This window comes from Abramis brama, assembly GCF_963993115.1.
Source record: "Abramis brama genome assembly, chromosome: 18".
Classification (NCBI taxonomy): Eukaryota; Metazoa; Chordata; class Actinopteri; order Cypriniformes; family Leuciscidae; genus Abramis; species Abramis brama.
Window position 1 is genome coordinate 13,107,164 of NC_139980.1, and position 26,534 is coordinate 13,133,697.

Here is a 26,534-nt window from a genome sequence, read left to right on the forward strand (position 1 = left end):
AGCATTCCCTGAGCCTGTGCCTGGGCCAGAGCCTGCTGAGATACCAACATCAACTGCCCGCTGTCACTGCGGATTAACACCATTCCTTCACAGGCAGGGTAGAAAGAGAGAGAGAGAGAGAGAGAGAGAGCAAGACATTGCCAAGAAGACTGATAAGGCTTGATGGTTAAGTATAGTATTACAGCTAGAGTGCACCAGATAGACCAAGACATGAAACAACACACCTTGTGGGACCTGGAAGTTGGCAGGCAGCTGCAGTGGCACAGTCTGAGGGGTGCGAGTCATTGGTACACTTTGTGATGGGGTGGAAATCCTTGGCAATGTCACGACCGCCCCTTTGGCAGTAGTCAGTGTGGTGACGACCCTGGGCTGGCTTATGGTCACAGAGCTCACAGACACCCTTCCAGGCTGAGGAACCAGTGCCAAACTGGTGGCCCCTGGTCCCTGAACGCTGGATGTCACTACCCTGGCCTCTACGACCACTGGCGTGGTGGATCTGATGTGTGTAGGGCCTGCTATGATCTTTGGAGCAGGTACAGAGGAGGCTGGTGCACTGGCATTCACAGCAGCTGTTACAGGACGTTGAGATGCAGAGTTTGATGAATCTGTCTTTGTTTTTAGCTGATCTCCTTCCTCATTAAGGGAAGCTGAATCTGGGTTGCTGTTTTCAGAGGTGTTAACATTAGCATTTGAGTCTAAGTCTTTGAGTCTTTTCTTGTCTAATGCGGTTTCTAAAGACTCTTCAGTGTTGCTTGTTTGGCCGTCGCTGTTGTTTTCTCTTTTCTCTGTTGCCGCACGAGACTGATCATTGTTTAATTGATCTGAGCCCGATGTTTCCGACATTATTTAGCCTACGTTTACGATATATTAAACACAGATTGAATAAATTGGCACAAAAGATCACCCTGAAACGATTTTTCTATCTACGTGCTCGGATAATCAATTTTATATGTTCAAACGCGCTGAAGACTCGACGGATTTTCAGCTTTGGCCATCTCAAAAGTTCGTGACGGAATTGTTATTCATCCCAAGGATTCGAATCTTCTGAATTCATCAAAATGAATCAGTTCAGTGACTCTTTCTGCACGTTAGGCCTATACACAGTTACGCACTTGGCAACACCAACAAGTGATGTTTTTGATTGTGAGTGATTCATTGATTGTGAGTCGTTAATGAAGCAAGATTTTTGCGCTCTTATTCAAGTAGAAATTACAAAAAAACAACAGATTTTTCTTAATTTTGTCACTGCAAAAAAATGTTTAACTGTGTACATTCAAAATTCTGCCGCCCTTTTCTTTTTGTGAACAACTCGTGAACTGAACGTGTATTGCGTATTGACTCAAATCCGTATTCGTATCTATCACTCGAACGCAATTTGGACATTACGCTAGGAATGAACCATCAATCAAGACGAAATCCTGCCAGTAGCCTACTTTGCATTTACCTCTGCATTTAAATTTAATTGAAAAGACATAGCCTACCTTTGAATCTTGTAGGCCTACTTTAAGTTTTAGACATATTTTCCAGATGTTAATAAACAAGCCTTAGTGATTTTTTAAAACTTTTATTAACAATATCACATTACATTCTTCTCAAACTTTAATCTCATGGATTATAAACCAGTTTTAAGTGTAGCCTGACACTGTAAATTTATGGACAAACTAAAAAAAGAAAATCTTTGTGTGTGTGTGTAAGATTAAAAGATAAATTCTTCTGACTGGCTTACAGTTTTTCTATTTTAACCTGTCTGCTAAAATTTTAAGAATGAAGAACAGTGGTGGAAAGAATTATATTTTTTAATTAAAACTTTCAGATCATTCAGTTTCATTACTGTGTTTGACAAAATGAGGGTTCATCTAGTCATTTGATCCTCCAGAAACCCACAGCTGTGTTAACCTTTATGTGTGTTCATGTATTTTTCTAATTAGAGCTGCTATTCCTCTCTGGTGTGATATGCTATTTATGAGAGAAACACTTGAAGATCAGCAACATAAACCATTAATCAAAAAACTTATTACATAAGTATGGCAGATGAAATTCTTTACAAGATGTCATATATAGAGTCTAACATTTAACAGTTTAGCCTCTTCCACTCATCTGTCATGGTGAAGACAAATCCAGCAAAAGTGCAATCTGGCAGTCTTGAAGTTTTAAAACAAACCCTCATAAAGAGAATCAAATATATCACTCAGTATGGCCAGAGATGTTCAGAAACCATTCTTATGTGATTTTTAAGCAATATTTTTTCCTTATTTGAAAGTGTTTATTTAGGGACAGTACCAATGAAAAAAATGTCTCTTAGGATTACAACATAAATCAAAACATCCCTTATATTCAGTTAAAAATACCATATCCAGTTTATTGTTTGTGAGAGCGGGCAGCTAATCCAGCGGTTCCTGTTTGATTCGAATGACGGAGGTCGTGACCCCACGGTGACTTCTTTTGAGCTCTCTCCTCAGAACGTACTCACTGAACTGGGTTGAGTCCACACCACCTCCACAAGAAGCAACAATCTCAAAGCCTCTTTGCTGCAGTCGCTCCAGAACCTGATGAGCACAAAAATGACCAAACACACACCAAATCGTTATCTTTTCATAGTCAATATATCATATACCAATCATATATCAACAGTCCAAAGAATTAATATACACTACCGTTCAAAAGTTTGGGGTCGGTACAATTTATAATGGTTTTGAAAGAAGTCTCTTAAACTCACCAAGGCTGCATTTATTTGATCAAAATGTACCTGTTTTTACTGTAGTTATGTAGTTCAAAACTGAATTTTCAGCTGCATCCTCCAGAAATCATTCCAATATGCTGATGTGCTCAAAATTATTATCAGTGTTGAAAACAGTCGGTTGTGCTAATATGTTTGTAAAAATAAAAAACATATTAAACTGTAAAAATTGTTTTTCATGATTAATTGACGAACATAAAGTTCAAAAGAACAGCATTTATTTGATATAGAAATATTTTGTACCATTATAATTGTCTTTACTATCACTTCACTCGATCAATTTAATGTGCCCTAAAACTGGATGAGATTAAGCCTTGTTTTCAGAGAATATCTTGAATTAATCTCTAAGTAATATGCAAATAAATGAACCCCTGTATGAGCTACTTAGATGTTTTTAATCTTTCTGAAGCTTGAAAATGATCATTGTATGAAAAAAAAAAAAAAAAAAAACTGTTAAGATTCTGCTTTTGTGTTCCACAGAGAGAAAAACAACAGCATAGAGGTTTGGAACGACATGAGTAAATAGTGACAGCGTTTTCATGTTTGTGTGAACTATCCCTTTAATTGAACACCCCTGGCACAGAATCACTGCCGTCTTCAGTTAGAAACACAACACAGCAAAAGTGTTATAAACCATCTGTCCAGCAGCTCTCTCAACTGAATCAAATGAGATACTTAAACCACTTTCTTATTCCGTCTTTCTTTCTGTCTGTCTGTTTTTCCCTCTCACGTCATTTCTTCCAGTCCTGCAGATCTTCGCTCCACAGAACTGTGAGATCACATTCCATTAGTGTGCCTTCAGGATGTGCCTTCCTCTTTTGCTCTCCAGCGCTGCGTCACTAAATTTCCCTTCACTCTCTCCCTCCATCTACAGTTTTCCACCATCCTTCTCTTTCTTGGTCTTTCCCCTTTTCCCCCCATTTACAGGTCAAAGTTTCTGTCTGTCTGTTCTCAGTGACTTTCCATCATGCCTTTGTCCTTCAACTCTCTTTTTCTCTCATTTTTCTTTCCTGTCTTCTGCCTCTGCTTTTCTCAATCTCCTGCTTCCATTAGTGTGACGGCAAGTGCCAGGGGCCAAAAGATTTAATAAGCAAACAGGATTAGACAGCCTCTAGACACACACACACACGCACACACACACACACACACACACACACACACACACACACACACACACAGTATGAAATGGTTACAGAGAACAGTATAGGAAAAATTTAGCTCATATTGTACATTCATACCTGACATGAATTATTGGCCAGTGTTTGTAGTTTCTAATGCTATCAGCTAAAGCTCCTAGATGGAGCTGTTTGCAGATTGCAGATTTCAGTTAAAGTGGTTACATGTGGTGTAACCATCAAGTAAAAAATAAAATTTTAACTGTAGACATTAACTGTAGATAAATGTGAGTATACACATCTTAATCATTATATAAAAGAAAAAAGTATACTGAAAAAGTACAAGTATGAATGAATGTATGTATGTATGTATGTATGTATGTATGTATGTATGTATATGTGGCATTCATGATATTAAAAAAAAAAAAGAATATATATACAGTGGGGAGAACAAGTATTTCATACTTGACATGTAGAAGTCTTTAGATGTAGATGTATTTGACATGTAGAAGTCTGTAATTTTTTATAGGTACACTTCAACTGTGAGAAACGGAATCTAAAACAAAAATCCAGAAAATCACATTGTATGATTTTTAAGTAATTAATTTGCATTTTATTGCATGAAATAAGTATTTGATACATCAGAAAAGCAGAACTTAATATTTGGTACAGAAACCTTTGTTTGCAATTACAGAGATCATACGTTTCCTGTAGTTCTTGACCAGGTTTGCACACACTGCAGCAAGGATTTTGGCCCACTCCTCCATACAGACCTTCTCCAGATCCTTCAGGTTTCGGGGCTATCGCTGGCAATACGGACTTTCAGCTCCCTCCAAAGATTTTCTATTGGGTTCAGGTCTGGAGACTGGCTAGGCCACTCCAGGACCTTGAGATGCTTCTTACGGAGCCACTCCTTAGTTGCCCTGGCTGTGTGTTTCGGGTCGTTGTCATGCTGGAAGCCCCAGCCACGACCCATCTTCAATGCTCTAACTGAGGGAAGGATGTTGTTTGCCAAGATCTCGCGATACATGGCCCCATCCATCCTCCCCTCAATACGGTGCAGTCGTCCTGTCCCCTTTGCAGAAAAGCATCCCCAAAGAATGATGTTTCCACCTCCATGCTTCACGGTTGGGATGGTGTTCTTGGGGTTGTACTCATCCTTCTTCTTCCTCCAAACACGGCGAGTGGAGTTTAGACCAAAAAGCTCTATTTTTATCTCATCAGACCACATGACCTTCTCCCATTCCTCCTCTGGATCATCCAGATGGTCATTGGCAAACTTCAGACGGGCCTGGACATGCGCTTGCTTGAGCAGGGGGACCTTGTGTGCACTGCAGGATTTTAATCCATGACGGCGTAGTGTGCTACTAATGGTTTTCTTTGAGACTGTGGTCCCAGCTCTCTTCAGGTCATTGACCAGGTCCTGCCGTTTAGTTCTGGGCTGATCCCTCACCTTCCTCATGATCATTGATGCCCCACGAGGTGAGATCTTGCATGGTGCCCCAGACCGAGGGAGATTGACCATCATCTTGAACTTCTTCCATTTTCTAATAATTGAGCCAACAGTTGTTGCCTTCTCACCAAGCTGTTGCCTATTGTCCTGTAGCCCATCCCAGCCTTGTGCAGGTCTACAATTTTATCCCTGATGTCCTTACACAGCTCTCTGGTCTTGGCCATTGTGGAGAGGTTGGAGTCTGTTTGATTGAATGTGTGGACAGGTGTCTTTTATACAGGTAACAAGTTCAAACAGGTACAGTTAATACAGGTACTGAGTGGAGAACAGGAGGGCTTCTTAAAGAAAAACTAACAGGTCTGTGAGAGCCGGAATTCTCACTGGTTGGTAGGTGATCAAATACTTAAGTCATGCAATAAAATGCAAATTAATTATTTAAAAATCATACAATGTGATTTTCTGGAGTTTTGTTTTAGATTCCGTCTCTCACAGTTGAAGAGTACCTATGATAAAAATTACAGACCTCTACATGCTTCGTAAGTAGGAATATATATATATATATATATATATATATATATATATATATATATATATATATATTTGAAAAAAAATACACACACACACACACACACACACATATATACATATACATACATACATACATACATACATACATACATACATATACATACATACATATATATATATTATTTTTTTAATATAAAAAAATAATTATTATTAATATATCAATTAGATATCAAATTAATATAATTCTTTTTAGAATATTATTATGCTTTTGGGCAGTCATACCACATGACAACCTGAACTAACTTTGCCTTGCCATAAAAAGTGTAAATTATCAGATATTTTAAGAGACTTATTTGCAGTCTTGTAAGGGTCCTCTCTATGATAATAATTTGTATATGTATATATAATAGTTTTATATATTTTTTCCTGCATGTTAGTTGCACTACATGACTTTGATTGGCGAACAAAAGTTTAACATTTATTATTAAGCAGTGAAGCAGGTTAGTTCTTTTTTAAAGAAATAATAAAAGATTATGCCAAACAACTTAAAGTTTATAAAGGGTTAATTCACCCAAAAATGAAAATTGATAGGGCAGAAAGCTCTCAGATTTCAACAAAAATATCTTCATTTGTGTTCAGAACGACATGAGGTTGAGTAATTAATGACAGAATTTTTATTTTTGAGTGAACTATCTCCTAAAAGTTCTTAACTTGCAACACTCATGAGTCCTCAAACAGTAAAAAAAAAAAAAAAAAGATAAATGCTTCATAAAAATGAATTAAAAAAACAATACATAAATAAATGTACGAACAAATAAATAAATGCTATTGCCAGGCATGTATAAGGTGTTCCGCACCTGTACAGAGTTGAGGTGGCAGTATCCGTTTAGAGGGAAGCGTATGACGTGATTGGAATCGTGGTTCCAGCCTGCGTTGACAGAGTTGCACATGACATCTCCTATCTCTGGGAAGATGTCCTCGATGAGGGCTTTATCGCCACTGAGCGTTATCCTCTCTCCCAGCTCGGGGGCCACACGCACTACCACACACTCACACATGCGTGATGTATACCTAGAGTCCTTCTCAGAACGCCAGCGCTCCAGCTCGGCCTGCAGAGGCTGCAGCTGGAAATATCGGGCCTCCTCGTACAGCAGAGAGTAGTCCTACACACACAGATGCACAGAGACACTAATATTTCATGAAACACATGAAAATTCAATCTGTATTTATGGCTGTTACGATACTTTTATTGTGTAGTGATTCTTCAAAGTATATCTTTTTTACTACTGTTTCATGACCAAAACAGCATATTGGTTCAGAACACGATGGTGATTATTAACTTTTGGATGAACTATTCCTTTATTCTTTAAAAACCTCTATATAGCAATAATATTGATGCATCATCAGATTTAAAGTCCTACCTTAAATTCATCTGGGATGAGCAATTTTGAGGTCCTGAGGAAGTTTAATATGTAGCGGAACATGTGTCCATCCCGATCTATAAAATAATGCTGCTTCAGGCTGTCCAAAACGATCGGCTCTGTGCCATCAAACAAACGGCCAATCCTGAGAGAGGAACAGATATTGAAATATTTAGATGTAACCAAAACAACAACAACTTGCTTTCCTAGGTTTTTCTCTTGTGAAAACACCCATAAACCACTACTTTTCAAAAGATTGGAAATCTCTTATACTCACCAAGGCTGCATTTATATTATCAAAATATTGTAAAAACGGTTATAATGTGAAATATTATTACAATTTAAAATAAATGTGATGGCAAAGCTGAATTTTCAGCATCATTACTTCAGTCTTCAGAGTCACATGATCATTCAGAAATCATTGTAATATGCTGAATTCCTGCTCAAGAAACATTTCTTATTATAGTTGAAAACTATATATTTTTTTATCTAAATGAATCTATATTAATGTATATTAATCTAAATATTTTTGTAGAAAATGTGAATTAGAATTTTTCTTCAGGATTATTTGATTAATAGAAGAATCAAAAGAACAGCATTTATTTTAAATCTAAATCTTTTATAACATTGTAAATGTATTTACTGTCACTTTTGATCAACTTAATGCATCTTTGCTGAATAAAAGTACACTGTAAAAAAAAGTTGCTTACATTTTTAAGTACAATCAACTTGGAGGTTTTAAGTCATTTCAACTTAAATGACCTTAAACTGACTTCAAAAATGAGTTGAATCTTGTATAACTTTTAAAAGTTAAATTTGTTTGAAATGCACTACAAATGTTGTCATGTGAAATTAATATATTATGTTTTTTATAAAGACCAGTCAATGGACTGATTTCTCATGCCTACAGTAATATTGGAATCACCAATATAGTGCATTTTTCATGCATCTAAAGAGATGTCAAGTTTGCAGAATACCTGACAGAAACAATCTGAGGGAACATTGTTGTGAGCTGGTACTTGGAAGATTGAGAACTACTTCGCTAAAATGTTCATTAAAAACCATCTAACATCATCTGCGTGTGTGCTCATGTAAATACACGACAGTGGATTTTGACAGTTCTTTCGGTCAGCACAGTCTGGTTAAACCGTAGCCTGCATCAGCATCATGGAGGGGCATGGCTGGAGGCGGCGGCCATCATTGCTCCTGACGACGCAAATGTCATCATCCAGCGCCCTGTTCCTTTCTCTTTGATGAGTGCGTTGTCATATTGATGTTGCTTGTGATGAAGTAGCCAAGGGGCGAATGGATCTGTCACTTATGCCAATGCCTTTCTCTGAAACATCTATATGACAATTACAAAGGCTTTTCAAAGCCTATAGATTATACCAGACTGTGTGGACCCTATATGAGACAATATGTGTGAGACATATTTCTGTGTCACTGTAAAGGACAGTGGGAGGCGGAAACCGTGTGAGACATGTGAGCAGTTATGAGATTGGATGCTAGTCTGGCTCAAAGCGCTTCAGGCTCCTTTTGGCCTGTGCTCTGATGTTTGACTCAGTCAGCAGCTACAAGACAATAATGCTCTTTGGCATTGCAGAAATATACCGATCAGTGAGCTAATGAGCACAGACAAGACACATACACACAAAACACGCATATAGAGCAAACACGCATCATGAAGGACATGTGTGTGAACAGACGTGTTCAGAGGATGACGTGCTTTTAGAAATTTTAGGCTGACTGCTAAACGCATTAGATGACAGTGGAATACATGTTATTCAAATGGGTAAAAATCACACCTTTTAATTTGAACACCTCCCTGCATCTATTATACTGTCCATCTCTCTTTGTTTTGCATCTGTGTGTGTGCAGTGGCGGCTGGCGGGTTTTAAAATAGAGATACTTTTTAACATATTTTTTGGTCACTTTTAGACCTGAATATTTATAGAAAATGACACAGACATTAAGACAATATAAATATAAGTTCACTTACCTAATCCTAGCCTATCACTTGAAGCAAAAAATCCATCCTTCCGTCCTTTTAAATGTCCGTGTTAAAAGAGCATGTTCGGTCGTTTAGTGAAGCTGATTGCTGTAGCCTATATCCAAATAGGCATGGGGTCTTCCTTCAATTTTAATTTGTAGCTGTTGTTTGAATGGTAGTTTAGTACATTTTTTGCGATCAAATATTCAATATCTCTACTCTCCATCAGCTAAAGCAGTTCAAACTAATATTACGTAATTTACGTCTTGTCGGTGATTGGTTGATATACCAAGCGAAGCTAGCCTCTTCTGCCATGTTACTTTTCTCAACACTCCTAATCGCTGAAAGTGAAATACACGATGGTGATTGGCTAATTTTTTTTCCCAACGGAGACACAAGTCTCCGGCTATGGATTTGCCTCCCCCTCCCTTTCTCCATCCCCTCAGACTCGCGTTTCGCAGATTCGGCACATTCGGGGAAGAAGCGTGCAGTGGTTTCACTTACAGTGGTGAAATTACAAACAAGAAATACACATTCTGAGGCATAAAATTTGGGGTAGGCTGTGCCTCCCTTGCCTCCCCTGACAAGCTGCCACTGTGTGTGTGTAATTTACCTGGACTCTGGGTATTTGGTTAATGTGGCCAGGCTGCTGGTATACATGTGACCCCCCACGTCAATGTGCACCGGCGCGTTGGCCTTTGTGAGCTGTGCAGGTGTGGGGATGCCAGCTGTGCCCAGTGGGGAGACCGGCGAATGTGCCAAGATAGGCCGGGTCGACATGCCCACACTGTTGCTGCGATTTTCCTGAGAATAAAAAAAAAGACAGGTAAGATTGCTGGAATTTCAAGATTAATATACATACAGTAGCAGAAGCTTACTTCCTTTCTTTAAAAAAACAAAACAAAAAGGATTTATGCATTTGGGATCGTGAAAAGTGTACATTAACATACCAGAAGTAGGAGAGTATAACTATGGAGCTATATTTTCCTCAGGAAATTGTATGAACTTTCTATGATACCTTCATAGAGACTGAATTTATCCATCAAGATTTGATTGGATCATGAAAAGTGCCCATTGAATGGACCAGGATGGAGGTGGTTGAAAGGGAGGGGTTGAAAAAGTAACAGGGATTTGTAACGTCAATTGAAAAGGAAAGACATTTCAGAGGCAAAACAAGTTGTTACTGCCTGTTTAAAGCAGATATGCCAAAATAAGGGCTCACGGGCCAAAGTTGGCTTGTGCAGATCTTTTATTCGGCCCGCTGTGTCATATCACAAAAGGGCAGAAAAAAGGAAATTAAAACATCAAATAATGAAACATTAAATAATCTTTTTGTTTGAAAGGGATCGTTCAGCTAAAAATGAAAATTCTCACCCTCATGTCGTTCCAAACCCAACATTCAAAACACAAATTAATACCGTTTTAATGAAATCTGACAGCTTTCTGACCCTCCATTGACAGCTATGCAACTACCACTTCCAAGGCCCAAAAACCAGGTTGCTGCTGGAAGAAGTGTTAGTGAGGCCAGTAGGGGGCGCTCACCCTGTGGTCTGTGTGGGTCCTAACGCCCCAGTATAGTGATGGGGACACTATACTGTAACAAGCGTCGTCCTTCGGATGAGACATTAAACTGAGGTCCTGACTCTCTGTGGCCATTAAAAATTCCAGGATGTCCTTCGGAAAAGGGGTAGGGGTGTAACCCCGGCATCCTGGCCAAATCTAATCATCTCCATATATACTGATATATCATCACTCTGTCTCCTCTCCACCAATAAGCTGATGTGTGGTGGGCGTTCTGGCGCAATATGGCTGCCGTCGCATCATCCAGGTGGATGCTGCACATTGGTGGTGGTTGAGGATATTCCCCCCCTAACATATGTAAAGTGCTTTGAATACCCATAAAAGCACTTTATAAATGTAATGAATTTTAAAAAGGTAGTAAAGACATCAGTAAAGTAATCCATGTTACTCATTCAATTTTATAAAGTGACATGAGTTTTTTTATTTTGTTTTGCACAAACAGAGCACTTGCATCACTTCATAAAATTGAATGAGTCACATGGATTACTTTAATGATGTCTTTACTACCTTTTTGGGCCTTGAAAGTGGTAGTTGCAGAGCCTGTCAATGGAGGGACAGAAAGCTCTCAGATTTCATTAAAAAGATCTTAATTTGTGTTCCGAAGATGAACAAAAGTCTTACGGGTTTGGAACGACATGAGGCTGAGTAATAATTGACAGAGTTTTCATTTTTGCGTTTATATTCTTGCATTGAAATGTAGAGAAAAAAATACATTAATATAACATAGTTGGATATAATGCATTTTCGCATTTTTCAGTCCATGACCCTCAATCAAGTTTGATTTTTGGCCCTTTGAAGTAAAAGGATTGTGAACCACTGGTTTTTAAAAAATATATTTTTTGGAATACAATGCGTCAATGTAATGTACACAAAAGTAGTCTGAGTAAGTAAACAGGTGTCAATTTTGATCTCATATTGACTTGCATTTCAGTGTCACTAGCAGAAACCAAAGAGAACCAACACCTACAGCCTCTTTTGCCTCAAACTCTCATTGTCTATTGTCAGAAAACAGGTAGCCTAGTTTGGACACTCAGTGTCACATTTTAAAAATACCACAGGACAACAGTTTTTACACACTTTTGGGAATCAACCTTTCAATGGCTTGCTTATAGCAGTCTCTGCACACTAAACTGGAATAACAGAAACAATTTCAAGCAGCCTCTTCATTTTGGTTAATGTGTGTGTCATGAGCGTGGAATGGGAGCGCAGTGCTAAATGGTTCACAACATAAACACAGATAATCACTTCTACCTTGACAACTGTTACAACAAATTAAATTGACCCATTATGACATTAATGAAGATTTCGTTGTCAGCACTGAAACATCATTACAGTAGCCACAATCTCATTAGCCTCAGTAGGGCCTCGTTTCATGGGCTTCGTCTGACATAATATCTGTTTGCGCTTGGAAATAAGTGTTTGCTAAATCTCAATGGTCACTCTCTATACCGAGGCACAATGAAACAGCCATGGGCAGAATTTCCTTTAAAGATGAAAAACAGAAAAAAGTAAACGGTAACATAAGTACACTTGTGTACTTAGTGCAATATCAATGCATTTTTCGCCCAGAGTGGAGTAATGCTATCCGAGTCGACTGTCTTACAGAATGAAACATGCGGAGAGAGTAAGTTCAACAGACTGGCTTTATACAGCGACCTGAAAAACAAGCATTAACCCTTGGTAATACACAGAACGTGCAAGTAAACATGTATCCAGGCCAGCACATTAAAGCACTAATGATAAACATCTCTGGCACAACTGGGCGTTTTAGCTGGTGCAGTTTTCTGATGGTGGCTGAATGGAGTGTTATGCCTACGGGGAGAATAAGTTGGGTCAAAGAGGCATTTTCTCATGCATCATTTTTTTTAAGCCTTTTTATTTTCTGGGTAATTTTATATACACAGTGTAAACAATGAGGAAATGAGAGGATGGGTTGGAAAATGTTTGCCTTTATTTATTTGGCAGAGACTTTTGACAAAAATAAATACAGTCAACTTATACACACACACACACACATTACAAAAGTAATATGTGCCTTAAAGAACAAAGCTAGTCTGGTGAACTGTGCAGTAAATAAATCCAACCCATTCATTGAAAATAAGTGTTACATGAATAAAAACAACTTATTCCACAGTCATGGATGGTGCTGGAAGCCTGAGAAGTTTGAGCTATTGGCTCTCCCATTAGCTAACTGGAAAGACATTGACACCAACTTAAGAAAAATATACTCTGGAATTTTGGTTGCTCCAAATAAACAAGCAGGGAAGATGAATTATTAGTACTGATGTGAGTTTAAATAGAGCTGAGCTCTCTATAGTGTTTACGGTGACCAGTAAATGCCCATTTTGGAATATTTCTGTAGATTAATTGTAATTTGAGAGTGTGAGGCAGAAAGAGGTTTGTTAATATAATAGAGGCCTAGAAAACAGAAACAGTCAGTGTTATAATGCAGTACCATATAAGCATCATGTGTCAGAATCTACCATTATAATATTGGTTTAATTAGTCTACATACAAGCTTTCTAAATTTCTCATGACAGTTGAGACATAAAGACAAAGACAGTTGAGACAGTCACATGACAAAAAATAGGCACAACTATTCAAAAGTTAGGGGTCAAAATATATTTTTTAAAGAAATTAATACTTTTATTCAGCAAGGGTGCATTAAATTGAACAAAAGTGACAATAAAGACATTTATAATGTTACATTTTATTTAAAGAATCCTATAATAAAATATATTGTATCAGAGTTTCCACAAAAAAATATTAAGCTGCACAATGATAAGAAATGTGTCTTTAGCATCAAATCAGCATATTTGACTGATTTCTGAAGGATCATGTGACACTGAAGACTGGAGTAGTGATGCTGAAAATTCAGCTTTGCAATCACATAATATATAATATATTCAAATAGACAAGTTATTTTAAATTGTAATATTTTACAGTATTTTTTAATCAAATAAATGCAGCTTTGTTGAAGCATAAGGGAAATGTACGTAAATGTAATGGTGGAGCTAAATAATGCATATGACTCAATGGATGCATGAGGTAAAAATTCTCTCAAAGTTTCAAAGTCTCTGACCCAAATTCTTTACTGTTAACTCATCTCACCCACATCTCAGCATGTACAGCAAGTATTAAGAAAGATATGAAAGAAAACAGCAAAGACTCACTTTACATCAGTTAATTAGCAAGGAGGGAACAGTATATAATTGGATGTGAATGTGAAATTACAAAGTGTCATAGTTGAAAAGGCTTTTTTTTTTTTCCCCAGAATGCTTTTTCCAGCAATCTCTTCCCCCTCTAGGGGTCGCTAATAAATATTTACCCCAAACCTATTTTTAAAGACAAATACAACTTCAAACAGAAAAGAACAGCAGCAAATACTTGAACATTCATAATGACATATAGCTGAGGTTGTACTAAAAAAAAAAGCACAGGTATAAACTCCTGAGGATGAATCTTTTAGTGTGGTAGAGGTAGTGTGGATGTTTAATTCTGATCATTAATATGCAGCTGAAGAACACACTACAAACAACTCATCTAAGGTATTATATTTAGGAGTCATTGTTTTTTGCTGGAGCCCTGCACAGATGCGTTATTAGCTCATTCCTCTGCAGGCAACAAATGCTTTTATTTTTCACACTCACTTTCATGCTGAAGGCTGAAGAAAGCATGTGCCTGTTTTAGTGCAGCCTACAAAGCATAATAATAAATATTCACCAACATATAAAGAAATCAATCTTAATCACATTCCCAAATGGACCGCCACTGGCAGATGTGCTGCTGCCCCCGCAGCAAAAATGGAGATGAACTGGTTTATAAAGACGGGGAGTTACAAAAAAAGAACAAATGCATCTAATAACTAACTTAAAGGTGTATTTAAGCTATCTTAGTCCAGAAACACTAGACCTTAAAACACATTTCTTTTTTTTTCTTTTTTTAAATGCATATAGTGTATTATTGGGGAGCAGTGGCAAAATTCAAAGTTAAAGGGATAGGCTAGTTCACCCAAAAAATTAAATTCTGTCATCATTTACTCACCCTCAAGCTGTCCCAAACCTGTATAAATGTATTTGTTCTGCTGAACAATACATTGTTCCGTTGACTTCTATTGTATTTTTTTCTCTCTATACTATGGAAGTCAATGGTGCCCCACAACTACAAACATTCATCAAAACATCTACTTTTGTGTTCAGCAGAACAAAGAAAGTCGTACAGGTTTGGGACAACTTGAGGGTGAGTAAAAGTTTCTGACTGATATAGCACTCTTTCACAAGATAGCCCTGGTTATACAGTACAACATCATACGGAAATTGACATTATAATGAAGAAGTAAATCTGGGATTTGCTGACAAATGTTCCATGCAAAATGACACATACAGATGAGTCAAATTGAACATCCCACGGTTGTTGCTTAAATGCGTTCATTTGCATAAATACACTTGGTGTGAAAAAAACAATTGTCCTCTGACTGATGTGATTGACAGACAACAGGGCCGCTAGTAAAACTGGTCCTAAATTGTTTAGCGCTATTCTAAGACCGTGTCACGCGGCAAAAGCGTTTTGTCTTTATGTTATACTGATGTGCTAAAGACATGAAATCGCTGTTACCTGTGAGGGGAGCATATGAGGGCTCTCTCCGTTGAGTTCGCAATGAGAGGAGACTAGCGCGGTGACCGTTGGAGTGTCCGCGCGCTCCACGGCGGCGCGCGCGCAGAGTCTTTTCGGCGATGCCTCCGGTCCCGAAACACTAACTGGATAGACGAGCGTCCGCGGGCGTTTGATCACCTTCTGCGGCTTGAGCTCGGCCTCGTCCTCGCAGTGCAGCGCGTGCTGCAGGTGCGCTCCGTTGTTGACCGTTTCCGGGGACACGTGGAGAGGCGCTAACTTTGACCCGATGCCCGCAATGCCGTTAAGCGTTGCTATGGAGACGGCGCCGATGCAGTGGTTGGTGTAGGTCTTTGACAGTTTGGCGGCCCGCGACAGCATCTGCATTCTCGTGCCCAGCAGGTTCTTTCCGATAGCTTTATTCTCGTACCAGGTCGTGTCGGTCTCGCTGCAGTGATCCCGTGGGCGCTGGAAAAAAGCCTTGCAGAGAGGATTGCGCTTCGTGAGGTACTTTACGAAGCTCGCGTAGGGACAAAACTCCGTGGCGGTCTCGTACATGCGGGGAAGATTGTCATCGTCCGTGTCGGATCTTTTTTTCGTCCAGGAGGCGGAACGAGACTTGTGGTACGGCCCGAGCGCTTTGAAGTACACAAACTTCCGTCCGTCCTCGTCCACGGCCAGCCCGAAAGAGTCCTCCTCGAGCTCGCGCTGGTTCTCCCGCCCCCTCGTGCAGAAGTACATGCAAGTCTCGAACCACACTTTGTTGAGCAGCCCGAACGGCGAGCTGGCGCTGAACACGGCCGACGTGTAGAGTTTCCTCAGGTCGGAGCGCGTGATGGCTTGCTTCTGCACCACGGGACCGGCGCCCTGCTCTTCCAGCTTGCGTATGACCGCAGCGAGCGCGAGGTTGGCGCTGCGCAGTTCGGGGTCCTTGGTGAGGTCCAGCGTGCGGCAAAAGGGGGGCTCGTTCAGGTACCGGTTGAGGGAGCTCCGGATGCTGATGAGGGAAGACTTGCTGTACAGCTGTCCGCTTTTGGAGCGCGCCTCCGCGTAGAACGAGCGCAGCACTTTGCATAGCGCGTGTTTGTCCATGCTCTCAAAGTCCGTACTTTGCGCCTTCTCCGTCAGGTATTCCCGGAAGATTCGCACCGCGTACCGGGTGGCCAGGCGCGTGTTCTCGCTGAGCCTGGAGCGGTGCATGTCTCCCTCGGGTCCCGAGTCCAAAGCGGCGAAAAGCGGGTCCCCAGCCCCCGACTCGAGCTGGTCCGTATTCCGCATAAGGACCGCTTCCCCCGTTTCCACGGCAGCAGCGCAGCTGTCAGGCTCCCCGCACTCCTCCCACTCTAACTCGGCTTCTTCTTCTGACACTTCTCCCTCTTCCCCTGTGATCTGGATCTCCTGAATCTCTTCCTCTTCTTCCTCGCCCGAGCCTCCGTCTCTTTCCCGATCCCCCGACATCGGGTCCGGTTCATCATCTCTACAGCACTGGTCCCCGCTGCCAGGCATTCTCGCCATATTGCAGTCTGACAGTGTATGAGTCCCGAGGCACTGCGCATGCGCTATATTGGACCGCAGAGCTGAGAGCTTTTTGTGCGTTTTAGTGACCTTCAGCTACCAGAACAGGCACGCGCTCTTAAAGGTGCAGGGAAAGGGAGATAGATTGCCTAATAATTAAAACACACTCTCTCATTCACACACTTTCAAACTTGGATGGAGAGATAAAGCGAGAGAAAGAAGCAAACGGTCAGCTATACTCTGTATTGGACTGCAGCTGAATTAAGCAGTAAATTATGTCTTTAATACACCCACACAGACACACACCTGCTAATTATTAAAGGGCTATGTAGCTCAGGCAGGCTGACTTGATTTGGGAGTTTCCAGAAGCAGCTGTGATCATGTCTAACCCTGAGGCCATCCATATACTTTCGAGTGTGTGTGTATACAGCCTTTTGTGTATGTGTGAGAGGAAGAGAGAATGTGACAGATGGGAGGGAGAGAGAGAGAGATGAAGGTGTGGTGAGCTAATTGATATTTCTGTGTATGGTAAGAATAATTTCGACACAGCTATAAAGCAAGCCACTGGTCTGTGTATGCAATGATGGCCAGTAGGCAGAAAACCCTACTCTAAACAGGTGAAACTGCATGTAAAAGGAACAGTTCACCTAAAAATGAATATTGTGTCAGAACTTATTTCTCACTCCAACCCAATATTATCTCAAATAATATCCTCCTGCACACTTTTTGCAATTTAATGAAAGTGAATGAGGACTGAGACTGTCAAGCTACACATAATTTAGCACCATAAATGTATCAAGAGTGGTCATAAAACAGACGTAGGCCAGTAAGAGCTGTGCATGTAAACCTCACTCTCCTGGCCTCAACAGGCGCGCTACAGGCTGCAGTCTTGTTGACATGCCCAGCTCCCACGCCGGACACCCCGGTTCAAATCCCGCTCGGAGCATGTCGAGTAGGGCCGGTTACACATAGACATCTTTAAAGTCTTTAGAAGTAATAAAATACCAGAAAAAGACAATCCAAGTTTACTGAAAATCTTGAGATCCATTTTGAGAGAATGAATAATGTCTGGTTTGTGAACAAATCATTAGTTTAAGGCGACATTTCAATGAACCAGTTGATGCCGTTTACAAAAAGTCAATTCTGATTTTGATCAACTCACTGAATCAGTGATCCAGTCAAAGTGCATGGCTACCAGCTGAGCTCATCTTGCAATATAACTTACATTAAATGGTCCATTTGACTCTTTTATGGTTCTTTTGCATCCTTTTTGAAGCTTCAAATCTCCAGTCCCTATTCATTGTCACTGCATGGAAAAGAGTGAATATTATTTAAAATGTTGCCTTTTGTGTTCCACAGAATCAAGAAACGGATTAGGATGAATGAATGATGGCAATTTTCATTTTTTGCTGAACTCGCCTTCAGTTTTTCATATGACTTGCTAACTGCTGTGACTGTGAGTGGACTGTATTTAACTTCTGCTGTTCTGATAAACATGAATGTGTGATTTGCAAATACAGCTCAGCTGGAACTCACTGCAGACTTTCTCAGGTTGCAGCAGATTTTCATTTTCCTCTCTTATAGTCTGTATAGCAATAGAGGCAATTGTAAACGGAGCCCCTCTGAAATGCATCATAGCTTATATCAGGGCTCACTCGATTATACATTGATATTTGTATGAATGATTCTAGAGTACTCCGGATGAAATTGCTTTTGGCCCTGTTAATCTCTAAATACAATTTATATGGCAAAATATGCCAGTTTTCATTTGAGTCATTAGACTAATAAAAGATCATTCAAAATGAGTGACCTTGATCAAGAACACATTTCTAAGTGCTTCTACATTCACGCCTCTCTCCTCTCCCCTGTGTTAGTGTGTGTGCCGTGAGAACCCCGAGGCAACCGCTGTCTGAGTATGAACAGCACAGAGCTGAGGTTTGGCTCTGGAGAATAAGGCAGATGTTTGTCTCCGGCGCTGTGCCTCCGAGAGAGGCAACGCATGAGGAAGCGGATTTTAGAGCTCAGTAGGGCTCAAAGCTAGAGGAGGGATGAAAAAAAAGCTCTATTCATCCATCAGCAAATCAACAGCGATCATCTGACTCATTAACTTTATACGGTCAGAGTCTTTCCATAGTCTTGTGAACATTTCTTTAAGGAAAAGATATGGGTCCGTAGCAAATAAGAGTGTGAGGGTTTTGAAAATGTTCATGCTATTTTAAAAGAAAGTTTAATTAATGACTCTATAACGTGTCATGTGGCATAACAAAGTAAAACAATAAAAGTAAAACTAATTCAATTTTCCTTAGACCTTGAATACAATATATTTATATAATAAAATATAATATATAAATATGTAAAGCTAATTTTTAAATATTTTATAAAGTAAAAAGTATATATATATATATATATATATATATATATATATATATATATATATATATATATATATATTATTATTATTTTTATTTTATTTTTTACAAATATCGTCAATTCATTCATAAATATATAGTTTGGAGAAGTCACACGACTCACACCACATGACATTTACGACTTGACCTTGCCTTGTCATAAAAAGAGATGATATGATATCATTTCCTGTTTTATTTTTCTCTGCTAGTTTGCACCATGTGACTATACTCAAAAATGAGCCTTATGAGGCGTTTCCTTTTCTTTTTTGACTTTATGCCTTCCCTCCCCCCAAAACAATTACTTATTATTATATTTTAATACAGTAGTCTACATATTCAAGTCATGATTTTAAGTCTGAATTACATTTTCTTCTTTTTAAAATAAATCAAGTTAATTAATTAATAGAAAAAAAAATCATGTCATTGCAAGTGCCACGAATAGAACTTTGAGAATAAACAATGACAATGAACAGTCTTGCAAAATCAGAATTCAGTTTTGTAGTTAGTTTTAATCACTTGCTATAAGCAGCACATATTTTTGGGCACTTTTAGCAGTGCTCTGCTCCTGGAACCCTCTAGCATGAAAAATGTAGACGTCTACCTCATCTAACACACCAGATTCAAATCTCTGCTCATTATTAGAGAGCTCCATGACCTGAAAGAGGTGTGTCGAATGAGAAAGACCTCAAATGTGCAGCGCCGAGGTTCAGAGATCCTTGGGAGAAACCCGGCATAAAGTCTCTCGCCCGAGGCCATAATGGCAATACAACAGGAAGGTGATCTCTGTAACTCGAGTCCTCGGGTTTACCCTCCGCTAGAACTCAACCAACAGCCTTTGTTGGAAGCCCGAATCCTTAATCATTAAACTACCGGCCCTCTTTTCGCACGGCCGAGGTAACGTTGGACCCGTATCTCATTTCTCTTCTCCGCACAGCACACACATATATATATATATATATATATATATATGTGAGGATGAGCCTCCATTTTGAAATGAGAGACCTCTCTTCTTTTGTCTCATTCTGTCATTCCTGCCCACAGGCATGTCACCAGAAACAGCTCTGACATCTCTCAAAGGAAAGAGAAGGAGAGAGAGAAAGACAGAGCGAGAGAGAGAGTGAGCAGAACAGGAAAAAAAGAGAAAACCTCCTTTCCACATTTTAAATTCTCGTTAGCAGAGCCCATTTCACACCTAGATACCCAATTAGCAATTAGCAAAGCTTTAAAGTGCAGTCCTGAGCCGGGGCCCTGATCCCGGCCTGATTTGTATGCGCTTTGTGCAGATAGCGATAAGAGAGAGGCTGAATACATGTATAGTTTTAAATTTAATTTCATAATCATTTGCATGGCAGGGTAGCCTGCAGGCGAGAGGGAAAATAACATGCCCACTCTTCAAAAGGGAGATCAGGCTCGTTACATGGCTGTGCGGAGGATTGGAGAGGGGCTTTTTATGTGCAGGCAGGTAATTTGTTCCCTGACTAATCTGAAGAGATAGAGAAGTTCACAGGAAGCACTTTTTAAAAAACAGTGTGAGCGCAGCATCACAAATCGCCTCTACCTCCGAGGCTTGGGAGAGAATGAAAGCGAGCGAGAGAGAGGAACACCAAGGTGCGATATAGCTGAACTTACTGCCAGAGCCCGAGGCTGACAAAAAAAAGAGTAACTACTGAATGTGCGAGTGTGTGTCTGGGTATGTATGGCTCGGAGAGAGAGAGAGAAAGAGAAAGAGAGAGAAACCATCTTTGAGCACACCAATGTGGCGAGCCATCCGGTGTGGGAGAGATGGAAATCAAATCGAGCACCTGTAGTACATGACGGTCCTCTCTGACCACTGCTTCAATATTGCACTGATATTATATATATATATATATATATATATATATATATATATATATATATATATATATATATATATACAGTGAGGAAAATAACATTTGAACACCCTGCTATTTTGCAAGTTCTCCCACTTAGAAATCATGGAGGGGTCTGAAATTGTCATCGTAGGTGCATGTCCACTGTGAGAGACATAATCTAAAAAAAAAAAATCCAGAAATCACAATGTATGATTTTTTAACTATTTATTTGTATGATACAGCTGCAAATAAGTATTTGAACACCTGAGAAAATCAATGTTAATATTTGGTACAGTAGCCTTTGTTTGCAATTACAGAGGTCAAACGTTTCCTGTAGTTTTTCACCAGGTTTGCACACACTGCAGGAGGGATTTTGGCCCACTCCTCCACACAGATCTTCTCTAGATCAGTCAGGTTTCTGGGCTGTCGCTGAGAAACACGGAGTTTGAGCTCCCTCCAAAGATTCTCTATTGGGTTTAGGTCTGGAGACTGGCTAGGCCACGCCAGAACCTTGATATGCTTCTTACAGAGCCACTCCTTGGTTATCCTGGCTGTGTGCTTCGGGTCATTGTCATGTTGGAAGACCCAGCCTCGACCCATCTTCAATGCTCTAACTGAGGGAAGGAGGTTGTTCCCCAAAATCTCGCAATACATGGCCCCGGTCATCCTCTCCTTAAAGGAGAACTCCGGTCAATTTTAACATTGAGCTAATTTTTTTGTACATTTGGAGTGCTGTCAGTACCGAGAACAACGACAAAAATCGGTGTTGCCTACACCGTGTTATCCTCTTTTTAAAATTTGCACCCTGTTGACTTCAATGGGGCACGATTTAAACCTGCTTTTAGCCTCTTAACATCCTTGATGTGTCATTACAAGTGCACAGGTCATGTGAGTGATTCCTTCGGAGTGAACGCGGGTCAATCTGACTGCAGTAGATGTGAAAGATATGAATAAAAATGATGTTATTTCAGCCAGCGCACATACCTGTATTTACATCCTGTTTTCGGTCGAAGTCCATAGTAATCGATTGTCGAGTTCACGCGCGTGATCATAGGTACTAAACCAATGCGCGTGAACTCGGTGCAAACCTGGTGAAAAACTACAGGAAACGTTTGACCTCTGTAATTGCAAACAAAGGCTACTGTACCAAATATTAACATTGATTTTATCAGGTGTTCAAATACTTATTTGCAGCTGTATCATACAAATAAATAGTTAAAAAATCATACATTGTGATTTCTGGATTTTTTTTTTTAGATTATGTCTCTCACAGTGGACATGCACCTACGATGACAATTTCAGACCCCTCCATGATTTCCAAGTGGGAGAACTTGCAAAATAGCAGGGTGTTCAAATACTTATTTTCCTCACTGTATATATATATATATTTTTTTTTTTTTCAACAGTCTGTGTGCTAGACAGTGTTATTATCATTTATATACTATTATAGTTTTTTAATCGTTTGAATTTGTTTTATATATTTCCTTTTTCATTTTAATTTGAGTAATTTTGTTGTTTGTTTTTGTCCTCTTAAATATGTCTATATAGTTTTTTTATTCATTTTATTTCAGTTTTAGTCATTTTACTTCAAGTTAAATGTATATGAGAAATGTTGCTTTGGCAACTAGCTGAACTAAAATAAGTTTAATTTTTTTATATATATTTTATAGATTTATTTTTCAGTTTACCTTTATTTCAAAAAAAAAAAAAAATTGTTATGGTTATAGATAATGCTAATGATAATAACCCTGGTACTGGCTGGTTCCCGTTTAAGTCTGACCATTAGGCTACAGTTGATTTCACATGTTTGAGGCACAGCGGACTCAAAGAGAGACGGAAAGATGGAAAGACTTGCATGACATCCTACTCTTAATCTTATCCATATTCATGGATGCATATGCAAAGTATGGATGTGTCGGAGAAGCACTGAAGACAGGATTAGTAACCTGTGTTTGAGGTGATTCCAAGCTCACATTAACATGTTGAATATTCTACAAGAATGAGTCAGAAAACTCAGCAACTCTGCCCTGTCCGTGGGCAGCAATTCAGCTCGCTGCGTGCGATCCATTGTGTGCATTTTTAGTGGGTGATGGTGTTCTGTACAGGAATGCTTGTGTTCTCTATGAGACCAATTACATTTGTACTTTATGATCCCCTACAGTTATACAAGATTCCTATACCAGATTTAACAGATGAGGCTGTGTCGTCCACATGCCGATTCTGTTTGCGCAAAGCTTTCTCAGGAAGCAGCAACCTTAATTTCTACAGGTCAAATCTGGCTATATGCGCAATTTCACCACACAAGGGCCTGGTTTCACAGACTGGGCTTATATTAAGCCAGGATTAGGCCTTAGTTTAATTAGGACAAGTAGCTTTTATAAACTTGCCTTTGGAAAGTTACTTTCAGTTAAAACAGCTCAAAGAAGCATTTTAGTCTGAGACTAGGTTAAGCCTTGTCTGTGAAACCAGGGGAAAGTTCCAAAAGGCATGTTTTGCAATGATACCACTTAACAGTTCTTAAAATAACTTTTTTTTCTCTACTGTGAAAAACATTTTTAATAATCTAAGGGTGTGTTCACACTTGCCATGTTTGGTTCGATTAAGACCAACCCTGGTGCGAGTGCCCTGTTAGTGCGGTTCATCTGCATAAGTGTGAACGCTGCCATCTATATCCTGGTGCACATCAAACAAGCGGATCAAGACGCTGAAAAGATGGATCTCGGTTCACTTCCAAACAAACTCTGGTGCGGTTCGAATGAAATATGAACGCAAAACACACCAAAGATATGTAAACGAACCAAAAACCATACCTGTTTTTTACTGTCGTAGTCACAATGTTGCTCATCACAGCTCAGTACAGGCATCAGATGCGTGTTTCCTCGCAGCAGATCTTCGTTTGTGTGCGTGTTTTGACTCCTTTACACATTTAATAAGCTCTTCACAGGTTTTCAGCTGGTCAAAATACCATCATATGTAGAAAGTTCAGAGAGAAAGTGTATTTAGCCCAGCACACATTGTTTTGCATGTTCGATAAATTAAATATACATAATAAAAGCCAACCAATCTGGTTGTGAACATGTCCCTATATGCCCTTAGGGTTGGTATCTTTAGGTTTGGCGTTAAAATGCCTAATGTGAAATTGTAAACGCTAAGCGAACCAGGACTATTATTTTTATTTTTTTGTCCGGACCAAACAAACCAAGCGAACCGAACTACAAGTGTGAACACACCCTAAACTAAAGTACACTTTTTCCATTATAAAGAACCTTTTGCGCAATGGAATGGAATTCTTTTTAAGAGCATGACCAGTATTCACTAGCATGATCATTTCTGAAAATAATGTTGAATTCTGTTTTGTTAATCACATATGTACAAAACGTTTTCATGACACAGTATAGGTGAACAATCCCAGGATGATGTACCAATGGACACTTTGCTATCCCACAAGGCAACATGAGCTGAAGAGCCCTGAGATTAAAAAAAAAAAAAAAGTTGAAAAAATAAATTCAATCTCAGGGTTATTTGTGTGTTCATCGGCATGTATTTTGTTGCACTGACAGACAGATAGACAGAAGGATAGATATATGGATGGATGGGTAGATGAATAGATAGATACCCCCTCTAGTGCACACTATGCCCGTTTTGATGACAACCCTTGGCCAGGTAACCTAATTAGACCGTCTATCTAGACTGAAATGTCAGGTGACAGTACCACACACATCCACTTGGACAACAATGCCAATTCCACGAGCTGGTAGCATGTGGCATCACAGCTGTAAGCCAACAGAACATAACTTACAAGATACGATACACCGGTCAGAGAATACATTTAAAGTGAATCATGCGTCAATCAATGCACTTAAAAGGCGATTCCATTGTAACATGCGCACGTGCGTCTTGTTCCTCTCGCTCGCGCTCTGAGCGTGCAGCAGCTGCATGGTATTCGGCTACAAGATGAGAATGAAGGAATGCTCGACTTTAAACATCGCGGTTAAAAATAGCAATCGCCGCTAAACACACAAAAAAACAAGAAAACATCCTCAGCCACATTCAAAAGTGTAGCAAATGCGTGAAAACGCACTGTAGTTGCGATCAAGCCAGTTTGACAACCACAAACCCTTATAAGTGGGAAGATCAAAGCAGCCGCTGTGTTAAAGAAAGACTTTCAAAATCGCTTTCCACAATCGCCTCTCATTTGGAGCTTGCGACTTCACATCGTATCACATCGCGAAACCTAATCGAGGACGCCATTACAATATCAGTCAATTATTCGAGGCTACGCTACAGAACAGTTTTACATGTGACAACGTAAACTGCTTCAGGTGTCTTTTTGCGCTGCCATTACACATATCGGGAAGCGACAGGATGTAAACTGGGAGAAGATAAATATTTGTTTTGTCCCAAACGCGCTCATCCTCTGGCACATGCGTACATGCAGCTGCGCTCTGAAGACCCACTGCCTCTCTCTGTAGACAAAACCCACAAAGCCCAATCTGGCGCTACTCACCTGGAACATGGGACATCCAGCGACGTGTCACCTCTCCGTGTTTGGGCTCCTGTCCGCGCCCCTTGCTCAAGCGCTGAGGAATGGAGCCCAGCTGAAGCTGAAATCACAGAGAGTCGCTCCAGGGGTTTCACAACCCCTCTGGGCCAGACCCGGATAGAGAAAAAGAGAGAGAGAGAGCCGCGCTCTCAAACAAACGCCCCTGCAGATCTCTGCTCACTTCAGAACAACTAGTGAATTAACCGATCACAAGAAGCTAGTTGTAATACACATAAATATGCAGTTTCTCTTATTCTATGATGTAAAAGGGGGGTCTGGTGATTTTTCTGCGTAAAACAGTCGTCCTCCTTCCTACATCTTGCAGCGGGGAGGCAGATTTGAATGGTTATGATTAGTTTTGATGGAACGCTGCCGCAGGCGCTTCCTGCAAATGGATGGTGAGTGCGCGCACGGGCGCGCTCACAGAGGGGGAGAGGGCCATTACACAGATTGAAACCTATATCACGACTATGCAAAACCTGTTAAAATTGTGATATTGAAACGTAGTGGAAATTAACCAAATCTTTAAAAAATGAGTTTTTTAAACGTATTATAGTATTTTTATTTATTTATTTATTTATTTATTTTACCTCATTTTGCTTAGCTCTAAAACGTTGGATTAGCAAAATGGGCCGTTTTGAGTGCAGTTTCTATAAAATTATTTCTAAAAATCCTTATCCGTTTAATCTAACTGGAAAGGTAATAGAGATTCATTGTTTAAAATAGCCTATGTGGGAACTCTGCATGTCATTTTTGTGCAAAATATAACTGTGAACCAA

At 39.7% G+C, this 26,534-nt stretch overlaps 2 protein-coding genes across 3 annotated transcripts in view; both read right to left on the minus strand.

The window, feature by feature from the left end:
• The window catches only part of taf4b (TAF4B RNA polymerase II, TATA box binding protein (TBP)-associated factor), a gene marked incomplete at its 5' end in the record, with an annotated part of 15,670 nt that extends 14,827 nt beyond the window's left edge, over window positions 1–843 (minus strand). Inside the window, 2 exons of the mRNA XM_084090135.1 lie at window positions 1–85; window positions 225–843. The exon at window positions 1–85 is cut by the window's left edge and continues 55 nt beyond it. Coding sequence (XP_083946261.1) covers window positions 1–85; window positions 225–843 — 704 coding nt within the window. The remainder of the gene's footprint in view (window positions 86–224) is intronic.
• A 705-nt stretch (window positions 844–1,548) lies between these two features.
• On the minus strand, window positions 1,549–26,187 carry kctd1 (potassium channel tetramerization domain containing 1). Of its 2 annotated transcripts, none has more exons than XM_084092030.1 (5): window positions 25,720–26,187; window positions 9,858–10,048; window positions 7,255–7,399; window positions 6,691–6,996; window positions 1,549–2,546 (listed from the first exon to the last, which is right to left on the minus strand). In XM_084092030.1, the coding sequence occupies exons 1-5, from the start codon at window positions 25,726–25,728 to the stop codon at window positions 2,382–2,384; spliced, it is 816 nt and encodes a 271-aa protein (XP_083948156.1). In that variant the 5' UTR covers window positions 25,729–26,187; the 3' UTR covers window positions 1,549–2,381. The 2 variants fall into 2 exon arrangements, with proteins under 2 accessions (XP_083948156.1, XP_083948155.1); XM_084092029.1 differs by lacking the exon at window positions 25,720–26,187 and adding an exon at window positions 15,440–16,907.
• Between the last annotated feature and the right edge of the window lie 347 nt (window positions 26,188–26,534).

What these genes read in the sequence shown, in the direction of transcription:
- kctd1 (XM_084092029.1), bottom strand. Translation starts at nt 16,894, where the DNA reads ATGTCGGGGGATCGGGAAAGAGACGGAGGCTCGGGCGAGGAAGAAGAG. An exon ending in TCATCCCAGATGAATTTAAG is followed by an intron (nt 6,997 to 7,254) that starts GTAGGACTTTAA and finishes CTGTGTGTGTAG; the next exon opens with GACTACTCTCTGCTGTACGA. An exon ending in GCCACCTCAACTCTGTACAG is followed by an intron (nt 2,547 to 6,690) that starts GTGCGGAACACC and finishes TGTGCTCATCAG; the next exon opens with GTTCTGGAGCGACTGCAGCA.